This window comes from Trachypithecus francoisi, unplaced genomic scaffold (assembly GCF_009764315.1).
Source record: "Trachypithecus francoisi isolate TF-2019V2 unplaced genomic scaffold, Tfra_2.0 Lachesis_group21, whole genome shotgun sequence".
Classification (NCBI taxonomy): Eukaryota; Metazoa; Chordata; class Mammalia; order Primates; family Cercopithecidae; genus Trachypithecus; species Trachypithecus francoisi.
The window spans coordinates 59,436,874-59,453,440 of NW_022681467.1; the positions used below are offsets into that span (position 1 = coordinate 59,436,874).

General features: G+C 65.5%; 1 protein-coding gene across 6 annotated transcripts; it reads right to left on the minus strand.

Moving 5' to 3' along the window:
• Nucleotides 1–1,030: 1,030 nt before the first annotated feature.
• HELZ2 (helicase with zinc finger 2) lies at nt 1,031–16,102 on the minus strand. 6 transcript variants are annotated; one of them, XM_033187127.1, is made up of 21 exons: nt 15,989–16,048; nt 15,424–15,472; nt 13,846–14,959; nt 13,339–13,522; nt 13,163–13,270; nt 11,794–12,311; nt 10,984–11,625; nt 9,468–10,251; nt 9,149–9,224; nt 5,296–9,007; nt 5,063–5,157; nt 4,846–4,977; nt 4,587–4,748; nt 4,365–4,509; nt 4,114–4,230; nt 3,846–4,038; nt 3,558–3,692; nt 3,233–3,451; nt 2,982–3,138; nt 2,739–2,906; nt 1,031–2,298 (listed from the first exon to the last, which is right to left on the minus strand). In XM_033187127.1, exons 3-21 carry the CDS (start codon nt 14,640–14,642, stop codon nt 2,174–2,176), a joined length of 8,469 nt encoding a protein of 2,822 aa, XP_033043018.1. In that variant the 5' UTR covers nt 14,643–14,959; nt 15,424–15,472; nt 15,989–16,048; the 3' UTR covers nt 1,031–2,173. The 6 variants fall into 6 exon arrangements, 4 of the variants coding, with proteins under 4 accessions (XP_033043018.1, XP_033043020.1, XP_033043019.1 ...); XM_033187129.1 differs by lacking the exons at nt 15,424–15,472; nt 15,989–16,048 and adding exons at nt 15,797–15,812; nt 15,849–15,868; XR_004431373.1 differs by having other exon boundaries at nt 2,145–2,298; nt 3,846–3,958.
• Between the last annotated feature and the right edge of the window lie 465 nt (nt 16,103–16,567).

The following is a 16,567-nucleotide window of genomic DNA, read 5'->3' on the forward strand; positions in this document are numbered from 1 at the left end:
CCCAAGGAGGCAGCAGCCGGCACCACTAGGGATCCCTGGCTGTGAGCAGCTCAGCTGTGCCCCTCCGTGCCCCGCCCACCGTTTGTTCCTCAAGGGCCTTCCCAGCCCCGAGCTCCCTCTCTCCTCCAGGATCAGCTGCTTTTGCTAGGCGTCTAGCCTCTGCTTCCCCCACACCGCTCACCTTCAGGACCGCAGCTGCCCCTTCCTCCAAGAAGCCTTCCCTGGCTGCAGGCTGGTGAGGTCCCCAAGTCCCCTTTGCTAGAGGTGCCTTCTCATCCTCTCTGCAGGCACTTCTCAAGCTATTGCAAACTACTGTCTATTTCATGACGGCCCAAGAATAGATGTGGTCTTCAAGGCAGGGCCCGATCAGCACACCAAGGAGGCCACCGTCCTGGAGACTCCATGCTCTGCCCCTCCCTCCACAGACGCCCAGAACCTCTTTTCCCACAGTGACCATAGCCCCCATGACCATCTGACCCCCGAGCTGGCTCTGGGAGACCACGGGAGCCCCTGTGGATGCAGCCACGAATGGGCCAGGTGCGGAAGGACCCCAGCTCACAGCGGCCAGGGGGTCCTGGGGAGCGGCTTCAAAAGTGGGACCAACAGGACAGTCAAGGCTGGTGGCCTCAGGGACTTTGGACTTGGCCAGCCTGGTGACACCAGAGCAGCTCCGGAGCTGAGGCCTGTCCTCACCACACCAGGCACCATCCCTCCCCTCCCGGCAACAGGCAGCCCAAGCCACCAGCCCTGCAGGGGGTGTCGCCGCCCTCCCCACGCCCTGCACCCAGCACTCTGCAGTGGGCCCTCGACGGCCTCCACGGCCGCGTCCCAAAACCGCCCTCCCCACGACCCTGCACCCAGCACTCTGCAGTGGGCCCTCGACGGCCTCCACGGCCGCGTCCCAAAACCGCCCTCCCCACGCCCCTGCACCCAGCACTCTGCAGTGGGCCCTCGACGGCCTCCACGGCCGCGTCCCCAGCACAGTAGCCATCCACGTTTGACCCCCAGCTGACCTCAAAACACCCAGGAGTGAGAAGAGCTTTCAGAGTGGTTTTATCATTAAATTAATATCTAATCACATAATTCAAAGATATAAAAATTGGAATGTAGAAAGTGGGGCAAGCCCCTCCCTCAGGACTGGAGGCAGCAGGAGGGGCGGAGCTGCTCTGAGGTGGCAGCGCTCGAGAAACAGATGCAGCTGAGCAGGCTGTCCCGAAATGCGGAGTCCAGGGTGGAAGCATCGCCCCAGCACCCCCCGCCCCCGAGCCCACCGCGCAGCCCACGGGAAGACTGCAGGCTTTTCACATTTCAGAGGGCAGGGTGGGGCGGGGTGGGCCCCTGGCTTTGGGCTGCCCTCCAGCAGCCCCTGAAGGACACAGGTGGTGGTGGTGGGAAAAAGGCCCCCTCTGCCAGGGAGGCCTCCTTGTCCTGAGCTTAGGCTGTCTCTGTTCCAGTAACAGATGCTGGTTTTTTTTTTTTTTTGAGACAGGGTCTCACTCTGTCACCCAGGCTGGAGTGCAGTGGTGCGATCAGAGCTCGCTGCAACCTCTGCCTCCTGGATTCAAGCGATTCTCATGCCTCAGCCTCCCAAGTAGCTGGGATTACAGGTGCCCGCCACCACGCCCGGCTAATTTTGTATTTTTAGTGGAGACAGGGTTTCACCATGTTGGCCAGGCTGGTCTCGAACTCATGACCTCAGGTTATCCCCCTGCCTTGGCTTCCCAAAGTGCTGGATTATGGGCGTGAGCTACCACGCCCGGCAGGATGCTGGCTTTGAGTTCATTTAAATACAGAATAAACCTGAACTCCACAGACGCCATCCAGAGTGATCCCAGGTGGCATCCAAAGGTCAAAGGGCAGCCTCCATAGGGTTTCCTTCCTAGTTCTGAGACTTCCCAGGGACAGCAGAATTTCCGTGCACTGGTCCCAAAGAAGCCCCTTTTGGCCACCCTGAGAGGTGTCCCTGTCCCCAGATGCCCAGGAGAAGCAGGGGTGTGGGGACCGGCCCTCACCGTTCCTCCTCCTCCAAGTCTGCCGACTTCCTGCCCCAGGGAGACCCTGAGGCCAGGAGGCAGGCTGGCCCAGGCAGGCTGATGGTGGAGGGCGGTGGGGAGGTTGGGGGGCCCCGGACTTGCCCTCCCAGTCCTGGCAGCTTGCGGGTGGGGAGGGTTCTTCAGGAAGGCATAGTTGGCCTCCTGCAGACGCGCACCTGGCCGGCAGGCACGAGGCCCTGCTGAGCCTCACAGAAGTCCAGGAGGCTCCGCCAGAGGGGGCAGCAGCGCAGGAGAAGGTGGTCTCCTATGAGGGTGGGAGTCAGGCAGGAGTCATTCAGGGTCAGGTGGGAGGAGTCAGGGTCAGGTGGGAGGGGTCATGGTCAGGTGGGAGGGATCAGGGTCAGGTGGGAGGTGTCAGGGTCAGGTGAGAGTCAGGGTCAGGCGGGAGAGGTCAGGGTCAGGCAGGAGGGGTCAGGGTCCAGTGGGAGTCAGTCAGGGTCAGGCGGGAGGGGTCAGGGTCAGGCCGGAGTCAGGGTCAGGTGAGAGGGGTCAGGGTCAGGCGAGAGGGTCAGGTGAGAGGGGTCAGGGTCAGGTGGGGGGAGGCAGAGTCAGGTGGGAGGAGGCAGAGTCAGGTGGGAGGAGGCAGGGTCAGGCGGGAGTCAGGCGGAGTTGGGCGCCTGACTCCCCAGCCCAGCCCTGGCCCCACCTGTGTTCCCACCAGGAATAACCCAACCCTGCCCTCACCGATCAGGCAGAGCCCCTCCTGGGCCCGCGTGACAGCCACGTTCACTTGGTTGGGGTCCACAACGAAGCCCAGAAACTTCTTGAGCCAGCTCTTGGTGGGCCGCTGGTCCAGGTCACTCTTGGCACAGGTGCGGACGGTGCTCACCAGCACATAGCGCCACTCGCTCCCTGCGGGATGGAAGGTGAGGCTCTGCGGCCACTGCGCCCACCCTCCTGGCCCCACCCATGAGCCCCCAGCCTCACCCTGGCTCTTGGTGATGGAGCACACAGCCACCCCGGCGATGCCCTCTCGTCGAAGGGCCTTGCTGATCTCAGAGGCCTGCGCGTTGTAGGGCGTGAGGACGGCGACGTCCTGGGGCTCTATGGTCCTCCCCAGGGTCAGCTGCTTGGTGACACGGACCTGAGGGGCCGAGGGGGCAGGTGGAGCGGACCCTGGTGCCTCTCCTGCCCTCCTCCAGGAAGCCCTCCCTGACCCTCAGGCACCAGACACTCACCACCTCAGCCACCTCCTCCAGGTTGGCCTTGGAGTTCTCATTCCCTTCGTCCGTGGACACCAGCAGGCTCCGCTCGTGGCCCTGCACGTGGCCAAAGATGACAGGGCAGCTCTCCTTGCCAGCGTGGCCCAGGACACTGGGCGGCCTCTTCAGGCCCTGCCACGTCTTCAGCCTGCTCTTGTAGAATGCCACAGAGGGGAAGGCACAGATGCCCTCGTGCTGCAGGCAAGGATGTGCACTGGTCAGAGGTGCCAGAGCTGCCACATGGGGCTGTGGCCCCCCCAGGGGCTGCAGGTGGGCTGGGGGCTGAGCGGGGCGGGCTCACCATGCGGTACTGAGTGTCCAGCATGTGTGCGTCCTCGTGGTACCGCTCGAACAGAGACCGGTCCAGACCCAGGTTTTGCAGCCACTCATTCTTGACCACAGGCCGCAGCTGCTTGTGGTCTCCGAGAAGAACCACCTGGAGGAATAGAGAGGCCTGGCCCTGACACCGCTAGACCCAGAGGGACCCCAGCCCCACACAATGCCCACGTCTGCACACACAGGGTGCCTCAGTTGCGAGACTGTGCCAGGGATGCCTGCCCGTGCTACCCACACACCCCACCCCACCAACCTTCTCGGCCTGTGGGAACCGCACCAGGGGGATGAGGGTTTCAGGTTCCGTGGCCATGCCTGCCTCATCAACAAGGACCTGCCTCACATCCAGGGTTTTGAGGCTGGCGGAGGCTGCACAGGAGCAGGTGCAGAGGATGACCTCGTGCCGGTCCAGCTCGAACTTCCGAGCCTCCCACAAGACCTTCTTGTACCTGACAGGGACACTGCCTGTCACCCCAGGGCCCCCATGCTGCAGGTAGCTCCACCCCCCAGCCCCTGCCACTTACAAGACCAGGTCCTCCCTGGAGAAAAGCTCCCCGCTCTGCAGCCGGGTGTCAAAGGCCTTGATTTCCGACGAGTACGGGTTGGGGGCCTGCCGGATCCGATGGTGCAGGGTGATGCTCCTGGTGGGCAGAACACAGTGAGCCCTGTCCACGCAGGGCCATCCCAGGGGCAGAGTTCAGTGAGACCCACCTACACAGGGCTGGCTGGACAGCTCGGCCCCACCCGGCCCAAGCCCCAAAGACAGCGGGCACACCTGAGGCTCTGGTTCGGCCTCCCCTCCCGGGGGTTCCTCCTGAGCAGCTTCCTGCTGCCCAGGCGCGGCACTGGGAACTCGCTGGCCTCGGCCTGCTCGCTGTACACCCGGAGAGGCTTCAGCTCCATCCTTCTCAGGAGCAGTTCTGAGGGCAGTAGGGGGACGTGAGTCTAGCCCCACGTGCCAGCACCCCAAAGACCCCCGCCGCCGAACCCGGCACACCTGCCAGGACATCCACCGACTTGTTGGAGGGGCCGCAGTACAAGATGCAGGGACCCCCTAGCTGCATCTCCCCATCGGGGGAGCCTCCGGGCTGCACCTGCTCCTGGTTTGATTTATGAAACCAGAATATGATGTGGAGGCCCACGATCGTCTTCCCTGTACCTGCAGCCGGAGAACAGGAGATTGTAGCCCACCCCCGGGGTCCCTGTGGCCCAAGGCAGCCCAAGGCAACCCACAGCTCCGCCTGCGTGGGCCGTACCTGGCGGGCCCTGGATGACTGTGAAAGGTTTCTCCAGAGCCTCCCTGACCGCCCTGTTCTGGCTAGGGTTCAGCTTGTGGCGGCCTCCAGGGATGTCATAGGTCTGCCGCTCCAGGAACCTGCTGGGGATCACTGAGAGCCGGGCGGCCTCCCTGAGCACTCACGCAGGATGGGGTTGGGGGTCAGAGGGGAAGCTGGAGGGGTGGGGCAGACCTACCTCTGCAGAGGGGCTGCGGGACAGGCTGGCCCAGTGCGATGCTGGTGACCAGCGGGGACGCCTCCTCTAGCCCACGCACGGCTTCCTCCTTGCGGCTGGGGGTGAAGGCACACACTGGAAAACCAACAGGACTCCCAGGAAAGGGACTGCTGCCCCACGAGGTACCCCCCTCCCAGAAGTGAGGAGCCAGGGGTGGTCCCCCAGACCAGCCTCCGTTGGTGGAAGCCACTCACAGATCAGGAAGCTGCTTAGGCAGCAGCTCAACGGTGAACAGGGTGCCCGGCCTCAGCACCTCTTCCGGAACCTTCTCCATGCCCATGTGGTGGATGAAGAGGTGCACCTGTCTGGGAGCCTCCTGCCGGTCTGCCCGGCGCTCCTGGTCCCAGTCCTCTGTCTGCCCGTGGGCCACCCAGGTGTAGGTGCCAGGGTCGACACTCAGGCCAGGGCCGAGGCTGCTGGGCCCGGGGCGAGGGCTGGCCGTGGGAGCCGGCAGCCCCTCGAGTCGGATGCAGAGGTAGCAGCAGCTGAGGTTGATGTCGACACAGTTCTCCTCGAGGAAGGCGGCCTCCAGGCGGAAGGCGCCCTGCAGCTGCCCCTGCGGCATCCGTGACACATCCCAGGAAACACTCAGGTGCTGAAGCGTGACAGAGTCATTCTCGGCAACCGCACCAGTGGCCGACTCCAGAGCGCAGAATGGCTCCCACACGCAGGCGTACTCATCCACGTCGCGATAGCGGTCCCGCGGGGCCCGGTACACATGGCCCAAGAAGCAGTCTCCGGGCCGCTCCACGTGCTCCAGGCAGAGGCTGAAGCCGGATGCCACGGTCCAGAGCTGAGGGCTCGGTACCAGGAAGCCGTGCTGCAGGCTGGCGCCGAGCTGCACCTGCAGGGTGTCCCCACTGCCCAGCTCCCGGGCCACCTCCAGGAAATGGCCACAGCGGCTCCGTTGCACCTGCACCAGCCCCCGCCGTGGGGACGCCTCACCCTTCTCCTGGATGAGAGCAGCCGCCTCTGGCCAGCGCTGCAGCTCCACCAGTGCCAGCAGCTGCTTCCATAGAGCCGTCTCCACGGCCCAGGTGTGTGGGTCCAGCACAGTGCCAGGCAGTGGCAAGGGCGGGCTGGATCCCTGCACTGAGTAGACACGGCGCCGCCACAGGAGCTGCAGGCCCGGCCGGCCTGCCAGGGCATGGGGGTGCTCGGCCAGCTGCAGGGAGCTGTAGGGGACGGAGCAGGGGTCGGGCAGCGTCTCCCGGTTGCTGGGGAATTGCAGCCGGAAGCAGCGGGAGCCTGCCTCCACATCCACCGCGAAGCCCAGCTTGTCCAGAGGCTGGGCTTTGAGCTGCACGGCCAGGTGCAGGCTGTGCGCCCGCCGCTGATAGCTCTGGGCAAGGGCGTGCTGGAGGCTGAAGCCCTGGCAGAGCCCATCAATGTCCCTGGCAGAGTAGGCGGAGCCCCCATGGCCCAGCGCCAGCAGGATCTGCCGCTGCAACACCACGTCCAGGTACCTGCGGATGGGTGAGGTGGCCCATGTGTACCATTCCACCTGCAGCGAGTAGTGGCCACCCTGCTGCTGGTGGCCCCAGGTGCAGCGGCCGAACGCCGAGCGCTCCAAGGCCTTGCGGAGGTCACGGCTTGCAGGAGCCAGGAACGGGTGCATGTCGTCCGTGGTGACTAAGTCCACCATCTGCTCGTAGTCCTGAGTGCGGGCGGCAAACTGGACCTGCTTCCAGAGGGAGGCCAGGAGGTGCAGCTGCATGTCAGGGGCGCTGCCCCCACCGCCACGCAGGTGGTGGCCGAGGTGCAGCGACAGGGGCACCCACGCCCCATGCTTCTCACACAGGGCCTTGAGCTGCTGGCTGTGGGGTGCTGGCTGCCACCGCAGAGGCGTGACCGTCCGTGTGCGCTCGCTGCCCACCAGGAACTCTGCCACGAGCCTGTTAAACTGAATCATGTACTCCTTCACCATGATGTGGGCCGCGCGGAAGCCCAGGGTGCTGTCCTCGTCCGGCTGCTCATAGAAGCAGTCGGACTGCAGGCGGTGCCGGCGCAGCAGCCGAGAGAAGTAGCACGCAGCCACGACGCAGGCGTCCACAGAGTCCAGGCGGGCTGGCAGCTCACGGCCGGCACCTGGGTGCTGCCTGATCACCTGCTCTGCCTCCTCATAGGACAGCTGGCGGTCAGAGCGGACCACGGAGGGTGCAAAGTGCAGGCTCTTCAGCTGGCCACTGGCTTTCTCCATGGTGAGGAACAGGGAGATGGCCAGGCGGTCCCGGCCCGGCAGGAGGCTGAGGATGTCCTGGCAGAGGCTGGCAGGCAGCATGGGCACTGGTTCCCTGCCAGGGGCATAGAACGCAGCACCCTGCCTTCGGGCCTCCACGTCCAGCACCCCGTCCCTGGGCACGAAGCTGGCAACATCAGTGATGTGCACAGCCACCTCGCACTGGGGACCCAGGTCTCGGACACTGAGGGCATCATCGAGGTTGCAGGCGCCCTGGGGGTCCACAGTGAAGGTCAGGAAGGCGCGGCAGTCCTCTCGACGGCCGGCAACCCGGCCAAGCTCTGTTTGGTATTTCTGCAGTGCCTTGGTGACGGCAGCCAGGTCCGACGGGGGCACCCTCAAGCTGTACTCCAGGCCAAGGATGCGGAGGCCCTGCTCCCAGGTGCTGGCCTCAGGCAGCACCTCCCGGACGATGCCCAGCGGGTAGTAGAAGCCCTGCCGCCACAGGACAATGTGGACCCAGAAGAGCCGGCTGTGCCGGGCCTCCGCCGTGAGCCTCTCAAGCCCCACACGCTGCAGCCGGCCCTTCCGGAGGCCGTAGACGGGGACCTGCGATGGGTCCTTCAGCTCGGCCACAAAGATCTTGGTCACGGAGCCATTGATGGGGACCATGATGCGCGGGTCCCACCTGTCCATGCGGCACACAAACGCCAGCTCGTGCCTTCTCCTCTTCAGCACGCCCAGCACGCGGCCCCGAAGCCGCCCCTCAGGGGCCCTGTCTCCCGAAAGGAGCTGTACCAGCACCTCATCCCCGGTGAAAGCCATCCCACAGTCCAGGCGGCCCCTGACCTGGATGGGGCCCGAGGAGGCGTCGTCCAGCGGGATGGCAGACGCCCGCTCAAAGGTCTCCTGCACGAAGGTGCAGTGACGGTACCACTCTGGCTCCGCACGCAGCAGCTTCCGCAGTGCAGCCGGGGGCAGGTTCTCGTACAGCCTGGCCTGCCGCGGGGACTCTGGCCTGGCGACGGTGTCCAGCAGCCCGTCCTCCCCGACGGTTACCATCACCTTCTGGCTCTCATCCAGAAGCTCCCGCAGGATAGCGTCGTCAGCATTGAGCTCCCCGTCCCACGGCCAGAAGTCAGCCTCTGCATCCTCAGGCTCAGTGGACTCCACGCCTGCCGCAGCGGCTGCTCCCGCCGTGCAGGCCCCGGGCGCCGTGTCCTCCTTCATTGCGTCTCCTGCTGGCGCTGCCGCAGCCTCCGTCTGCACTGTGGTTGCCGTGATTTCACCAGAGGCTGGGCTCAGAGCCTCATCTCCCGGCTCTGCCTTCACTGTGGCCGTCACCACAGTCGCTGGTTCCTTGGCCGGGTCCCCTACTGGCTCTGGGGCAGCCTCCCAGTTCACCACTGCCCCAGCTCGTGTGCCTTGAGGGGGCCAGCGCCGTCTCTGCGCCACGCCCTGCTCGACCTGCTCCATGGACAGGCCCTCGGGGCAGACGCTGTGCCGTTCCACACACTCGCGGATGAAGCTCTCCCAGAGCTTGCCACAGGCCCCGAAGGAGCAGAGGGCCACGGCGTCCCCCACTACCACCAGCTGGGACTGGGCGCGGGTCAGGACGGTGTTGAGCACGCGGGCGTCGGTGAAGAACTCGGGGGCCGGTGCCCCGGGCCTGAGCAGGCTCTGGCAGGTGTGCACCGTGCTGAGCACCACCACCCGGAACTGCCGCCCTGCAGAGGGCATGCGGTCAGGCTGGGCACACCGGACGGTGGGACCAACCCCACCCCTGCCGATGCCAGGCTGAGGAGTGGGCCAAGCCACCCGGGGCATCCTGGGGCAGCAGGCAGCACTTGGCCCCACTGGTCACCCACCTGGCAGGATCTCAAAACTGCCCACAGACACCTGGCCTAGGTCCCGCCTCCTCAGCTCCTGCCTCAGCGCACTGACCTGAAGACGCAGCAGGGCCGGGGATGAGCGCCGGACGCAGTGAGGACTCTGCCACCCCCGACCAGGAAACGGCACCCCCACCAAGCTCCAGACACCTCAGGGGCCGAGCCCAACATTAGCCCTGGGAGGCAAATACTGCAGCCCCTCTTACAGATGGCGTCACTGAGGCAGAAGGCTCGTCCATCAGCCGGCAAGCCTCCCCCTCCCACAGCAGGGGTGCAGTCGGGGGCTGGCCGGGCTCACCTGAGCCCCGTGGGACACGACGCAGATGTGCCTCTGCTCACGGCCACCCCAGCAGCTGGGCCAGGTGTTGTAGACCTCCTGCACCTTCTCAACGGCCTGGGCAATCTCAGCCAGATTCAACCAGGATGTCATGGATATGTCCCGCTCTGGGCTGCCCGCCACGTGGCAGAACATGAGTGGGTAGTGCCGGGGGTGGGGTGGAACCTTGCCCCTGGCGTGGATGGGGTTGCCCTTGGCCACGTAGAAGTGCCGGGAGACGAAGCTGACGATGGCTTCCGTGCAGCGGTAGTTCTCATGGAAGACCAGGCGGCTCTGCCGTGCCACCTCGTGCGTCTCCTGCTGGTAGTACAGGAAGAGGCGGTGCAGCAGCGTGTGCTCGGCCGCCCGGGCCCTGGCAACACTGAAGAGCCGGGGCGTGACCTGCATGTGGTCGCCTGCCAGCACGAGACGGGTGCTGTGCGAGGCATAGGCCAGCGGGGTGAGGGCCTCACACTCCAGCATCTGGGCCGCCTCGTCGAGGAGAATGTGGGAGAAGAAGCCGACCGGCACCCTGAGCTCGCGGGCCTGGGAGGTGGTGGTGACCACCACCCGGTGCCTTGCCAGCTCTGCCCACGTGGGCAGGCGGAAAGCCCGGTGGTCGTTGGTCAGGCAACAGTACTGCAGCGTGACGGGGTCCGTCTGGCTCGGTGGCCGGTCCGTGTACATCACACGGAGAGGAGTGGCCTCAGGGTGGCCGCCGCTGACATGGCTGTGGAAATACTCCCGGATATAGATGTCGGCAGCGCTGTGTGAGGGGGAGGAGTTCATGGGCTTCTTGCTGGGGGCCTCAGTGCTGTCCGCTAAAGCACCTACTGTGTGCCCAGCCAAGCTGCCCCCGCGCACAGCCCTTGTCTGGCTGTCAGAGGTGAGCAGCAAATGCTGGTGTCCCCACTCTCAGGAGTCCGAGGGGCAAGAGGCCACAGAGGGCTTTGGGTAACACCTGGGCGAGCCCAGCAGCCCCTCTGACACTGCAGACACCTGCCTCCCAGGCCCCCAGAACCCCTAATCCAGAAATCAGCCCGGGACGTATGGCCCCACTGCCCCAGGCTCTTCCTCCCACTCTCCACTGTGCAGGGATGGGAAGGCCCCGGTCTGGGCAGCTGCTGGTGGCAGGGACCCGAGGAAACCACATAAACCAAAGGGGAACTTTGTGGTTAGGACAAAAATCTGTTTCTGTAAAAACCAAATACAAGGTTCATCTCCAGGAACTGCTGCGTGGACCATGCTGCAGCCTTCCCCGTGACTCTCTCTTTGGGCCAGGGCCCCGGCAGAGGCACCTAGCTCCTCACCTGACAGCAGACTTGGCCACCCTGGGTGCCCTGAGCTGGGTCTGATAAAGCCAAAGTCCAAGGCTGGCCGGCTACAGGGAGGTCCCTGCAGAATCAGAGGACTGCAGGGTGCCTAGGGGCTGACTGCCTGCCCAGTGTCGGCTTGGGCTGGGCGTCAGGTGAGGGGGGCAGGCCAGGCTCGGGCTTACCTGTTGGTGTGTGTGCAGATGAGCACCTTGGCTTGAGGCCTCCGGATGACCTCCAGGGAGGCCATGGCCAGCGTGTAGGTCTTGCCGGTGCCAAAGGGGCCATAGATGAGCAGTGGGGGGACACGCCTCCCATCCCCAGGGCCCCAGCCCGCGATGAGCGCCACGGCCAGCTCCTGCTTGCGGTTGCCACGCCGCAAGGGTGGGACAGACCAAGGTCTGGGCAGGGCGCAGGCAGGCAGGTCAGGCACCACCAGCTGCTCCTCAGGTAGCGTGTCCACTGCCTGGTGCCAGAGGCGGAAGGTCATTGGGTCAATCTGGAACTGCACCTCCAGGACCAGGCGGGCCTCAGGCTGCAGCCCCAGGGCCAAGCAGCAGTGGGCGGGAAGCAGCAGCCACAGCGCCTGCTCCGAGCTGGCCCGTTTCTCCAGCCGTGCCTCGAACACTGCATTGTTGGGTGCGGGGACGGGGGCCACCAGGGCTGTGCTGACCGCCCGGCCCAGCAGGAAGCCCTGGTCTGTGTCTGGCATCAGGGAGAGGGGGATGGGGACCTCTGCGTACAGTGCTCCCGGAGGCGCGAAGAGCATGTTCAGCGCTGGCGTCTGCAATGCCGTCTTCAGGAACACCTGGCCCCGCAGGGTCAGCCTGGCAGGATGGCCTGGGTTGGGTCATGGGGCCACAGCTGCCAGCCCCACTGCCAAGTCCACGCCCACATCCGCTCCCGTTGCCCCAGCCGCTCCCATTGCCCCAGCCGCTCCCGTTGCCCCAGCTGCTCCCGCTACCCTCAGCCACTCCCGTTGCCCCCCAGCTCACTTGGCCACCAGCTGCTGCTGAGCCGTCTCCTCCTCATAGAGAAACTGGTGCATCCTTTGCCGATAGTTGGTTGGTGAGATGGGGCCCGAGGCCAGGCCGCTGCGGTTAAACTCTAGGGCCAGGGCAGGGTCCTTGTACTTGGCCATCAGGGCTGTCTGCTCGGCCGTCCGCTCCACGGCAGGCACCACGTGGCGGTTGCCAGTGTGCCAGCGCTCCATCTCCTCAGGGTGGCCGAGCGCCAGACTCCTGCAGGGTTCTGGGCGACGCCCCTGGCCCAGCTGCAGCCCCAGCTTCCGCAGCAGCACCGGCCGGCGGCCAAAGTCGAAGACCACCCATTGCTCAAAGGTGCCAAAGGAGGCGGCCTGCACACTCACTCCCACCTGGAAGTCGGCGGCAGAGCTGGGCAAACGGAAGCGCTCACCCCGTGCGTAGAGCCGGCCCGGCAGGAGGCCGGGAGCCACCAGGGAGAAGTTGGCTCCGGGCTCCTGCTTCAGCAGGGCCACATGTAGCAGGCGCTCCTGGAGAGGAGGCCGGACGGTGAGGGGGGCCCAGGACTCCCCCTGACCCTCCTGAGATGCAGCCTGGCCAGTGTAGCCCAAGTGCAGGGTTCAGGTCCCGGCCCTGCCACTTCTTGGATGGAACGCAAGCAGGTCACCCAGCCTCTGTCAACCTCAGTTTCCTCCTGTGCTAAACAGGGGTCACTGAACCTCCCCGGGGCCCCTGTGGATGTTCCGTGGGGCCATGTGGGCAGCTTGAGGCCTCACCACCCACTCTCCAGGTGCCAGACCCTGGTGAGCCCTTGTTTTTGTCTCTGTTTTTGAGACGGAGTTTCACTCTTGTCGCCAGGCTGGAGTGCAGAGGTGTGATCTCAACTCACTGCAAGCTCCGCCTCCCGGGTTCAAGTGAGTCTCCTGCCTCAGTCTCCTGAGTAGATGGGATTACAGGAACCCACCACCATGCCTGGCTACTTTTTTTTTCTTTTTTCTTTTTTTTTTTTTGGATTTTTAGTAGAGACAGAGTTTCGCCATATTGGCCAGGCTGGTCTCGAACTCCCGACCTCAAGTGATCCACCTGCCTTGGCCTCCCAAAGTACTGGGATTACAGGCATGAGCCTCAGCACCAGGCCAAATCCTTGTTTTAACCCGTCTACTCTATAGAGTAACCTTACCAGGGCAGGACCCTCCCAGCCCCCCTCTGTGGGTGAGGAGACTGAGGCAGAGAGGCTAAGGAACCTGCCGCAGGTCATGCAGGCGCTAAGTGGCAGTGACTTGGTATTAGCTCCATGACCCAGACTCTCGACGTGTGCCCGGGCTGAGGTCACCACTTCCCCAGGGCTCCCTCCGCCCAGTCGGAGCTGCTCTCTGCTCACCTCAGAGTGGACGGCAAACGTCCAGCTGTACTGGGTCTTCCTCTCCTGGGCCTGGTACATCAGGGGCTGGTTGCAGGTGACGAGCACTCCATCAAGGGTCTCTGCCAGCTGTGTGGAAGTCTAGCCTTCAGCAGGAGGCCTGGACCCCACCCCACCCACTCCCAGGGCCCACTTACCACAAGGACCTCACTGCTGCTGCGCTGGTACTCGGCCAGCAGCCGCTCCTGGTAGGGCACCAGCCCATCCTGCCAGGCCGCCTGCCCCCGCAGCTCCACAGCCCGCCTGCGCTGGACCCATTCCTGCAGCTCCCGTGCCGAGTGCGCCTTGGTGCAGGCGTCCCCATACTCACAGAAGTCAGGCCTGGGGGACAGGGAGGTCGGCAGGGCTACGCGGAGGCACAGCCACCATGCTGAGTTCAAAGGCCGAGACCCCCTCAGCCCAATACTGGCCTCTGTAGGGAGCAGGGGCTTTATTCGTCCCACCCACTCCTGTGCTCCCAGGACAAGGCCTGGCTCAAGCAGTTCCCAAACATGAACCTCCCTTATCCAGGTCCTCAGAGGCCACCGTGGTTTCAGCCCCCAGCAGGTGGCAGGGAGGCCACCATCCACTGAACCTGGGAGCCTCTGGCTCTGCCTACAGTGGGCTCATGCCCCACCCCAAGCTCCTGCCCCGGGCATCCTTACTTCGGGCAGAGCTCGAACTTGGAGAGTCCCGGGGGTGGGGAACGGTGCTCCCAGGGCACGGCCTGGTCGAAGGCCACCATCTGTGCGTGTTCCGAGGATGCGCAGTGGTTCTCGAAGGCCTCCTGAGAGTGGCAGGTGACCAAGCAGGCCGGGCAGTACAGCCAGGCCACAGGGGGCTGGCCGAGGGGGACCGTGCGCCCGTCGCTGTCAGGGGCAGGGGGTGTGAGCAGGTCCCCCCGCCGGAGACCACCCAGCTGCTCGGCCTCCCACACAGCCATCTCCACGGCGCTGTGTGCGAACTGGCAGCGGGACTCCCCACGCCAGCATGGCTGCCCGTGCCCCACAAACCTGCAGTAGGCGGGAGGCTGGCCGGCCCGGGGCTGTGGCCTCACCGTCACAAACTGTTGCTTGCGGCGGCCCTCGGCGCTCACATGGGCCAAGAGGGAGGGGCAGGCTCCGTGCTCGGGGCACTGCCCCTGGGGGTCCACGCGACAGACACGTGGGGGGCAGCGCCTGAAGCAGAGGGAGCAGAGCAGCTCGAAGCGGCCGCCAAACTCCGTGAGGATGGCATCAGCCGCCCGGCCTGCCCCTCCCTGGGCCCCACCGCCCTGCACCTCCGCCTTCAGCCACATGCGCTGGAGGTTGTGCTGACGCTCAAAGGTCCAGACCAGGGCCTCCTCGCGACTGCGGGCAAAGGTGCACCGGTTTCGGTGGCGCCGGCAGCCGAGCCCAGGGCTATAATAGCGGCAGACTTGGTAGCACAAGGGCCTTGGGAAGGTGGGCCGGCAGCCCACCATGCGCCAGACCTTGCTTTTGGTGGCCTGCTTGAAGCGGGCCAGCAGGATCTCGTGGGAGCAGTCATGCTCCACCCTGCGGAGGACGTAGGTGCTTTCATTGAGCCGCTGGGTGCAGCGGGAGCAGCCCAGACACAGGTCCACCAGGGCACACAGCCGGGCCAGGGACGGCCCCCTGGTGGCCGCGGGGCTGTTGGGCAGCAGGCTGGACCCTGGAGGCGCCACCTCGAACACCAGCTTGGCTCTCCGGGACAGTGTCCGTGGCTCCTGAGCTCACGGGTCCACGTGGTCCACTAGGACTGCTGGCCACGGTTTGAAGCCTGCGACAGAAGGAGTAGGTGAGACTGAGACTGAGGCCAGGAGACATCTGCTCCAGGCCCAGCTGAGAAGCATGGCCCCTCCACCAAGCGAGGAGCTGGGACTCTGCCCACGCTGAGGCCGAGGCCTTGGCAGCAGCTGTGTCCTGTCAGGGAGTCAGGGCTCACTGACCCGGACACAGCCAGACCCTCCCTCCTGAAGGGTCTCAGGCCCCGCCTAGAAGGAGCCAAGGTGGCTGCTTGTGGAGCCCTGGAGGGGGCAGAGCCCTTGGCACAGTGCCGCCCCCAGGAAGTCGCACCCCTCTGCCCCAGCCGGGGGTCCTGTGCACCCCAGGGCCTCAGGTTCCTGACTCTTCTAAGGATGTAGAACCTCCTTTTCTGTTAAGTGACCTCTGGCCCCCAGAAAAAGAGGTCCCCACATCTACACCTGGGGAGGGGCCTCAGGGAGAGGAGGGTGCTGTGCTCACCAGAGCTCAGGGTGCCAGGAAGAGATGGGTCCCTGGGTCCCCACTGCAGCTGAGATGCAACAAGAAGAGGAAGTTTAAAAGCAACAGACTGGAGGCAGACTTGAGTATGAGAACCCGGCACTCCCCGGGGACCCCTCTGAGAAAACATCCGAGTCTGCCGTCCAAAAGGGACGGGAGCCGAGACCCCAAAATCCTACGCTCCAGTGGGTGCACAGACCAGAGGGCTGGGGCTTGCTGTGGAGCACGCCGGTCCCGGGTGGGCTGCACTGTCCTGGGCTGGGTCTGCAGCTCCTGGGACCCCGCACCCCCGGCTGCACTCGCCCTCCCGGACCCCCGCGCCCCCGGCCCCGCCACCCTGGGACCCCGTGCTCACCCTCCTGGAGCTGCCCCTGGACCCCCGTGCCCCTGCCCCCCCGTCCTGGGACCCCTGCGCTCACCCTCCTGGAGCCGCCCCCGGGCCCCCGTGCCCCCACCCCCCCGCCCTGGGACCCCTGCGCTCACCCTCCTGGAGCCGCCCCTGGACCCCTGTGCCCCCGCCCCTCCGCCCTGGGATGCCTGCGCTCACCCTCCTGGAGCCGCCTGCCTGCCGAGCCTACCCAGGAGCTCTCAGTTTCGATTCTGCCCCGGGCACTGACGCCGATCGCGGAAATTACCTCACCGCCCCCCGCCCCGCCCTGCCCCGCCTCCAGCGACAGCTCGGCCCCCACTGCGAGGGAACCTCGGGGAAGCGCCAGCGAGTGAAGGGCGTCCCTCCCTAAAGGACCAGTGCCGTCGGAGGCGGGGGTGGCTGGGGGTGGAAACCAATGCCGTCGGAGGCGGGGTTGGCTGGGGGTGGAAACCAGTGCCGTCGGAGGCGGGGGTGGCTGGGGTGGAGGCTCCTTTCCCGCACCCCTCCAGGGCCCCACGCCCCGTCCAGCCCCTTCACACACCAGAGACGCCCCAGTGGTGTGCCAGGCGGAAGGGGTGAGACCCTTCCCAGCCCTGGACGGCAGGAGGGCCTGGTGACTCCACCATCAGCCCTTGGAGAAATCCAGGCTCAGCTGACCTGGAAGCCTGGGTCCCCTGACCGGCAGGACCTGCCTGTGGCCCTGGTGCTGCTCCGACCCCAAGTCCCTTCTGTCACCAACCAGGATATGGCAGGAAT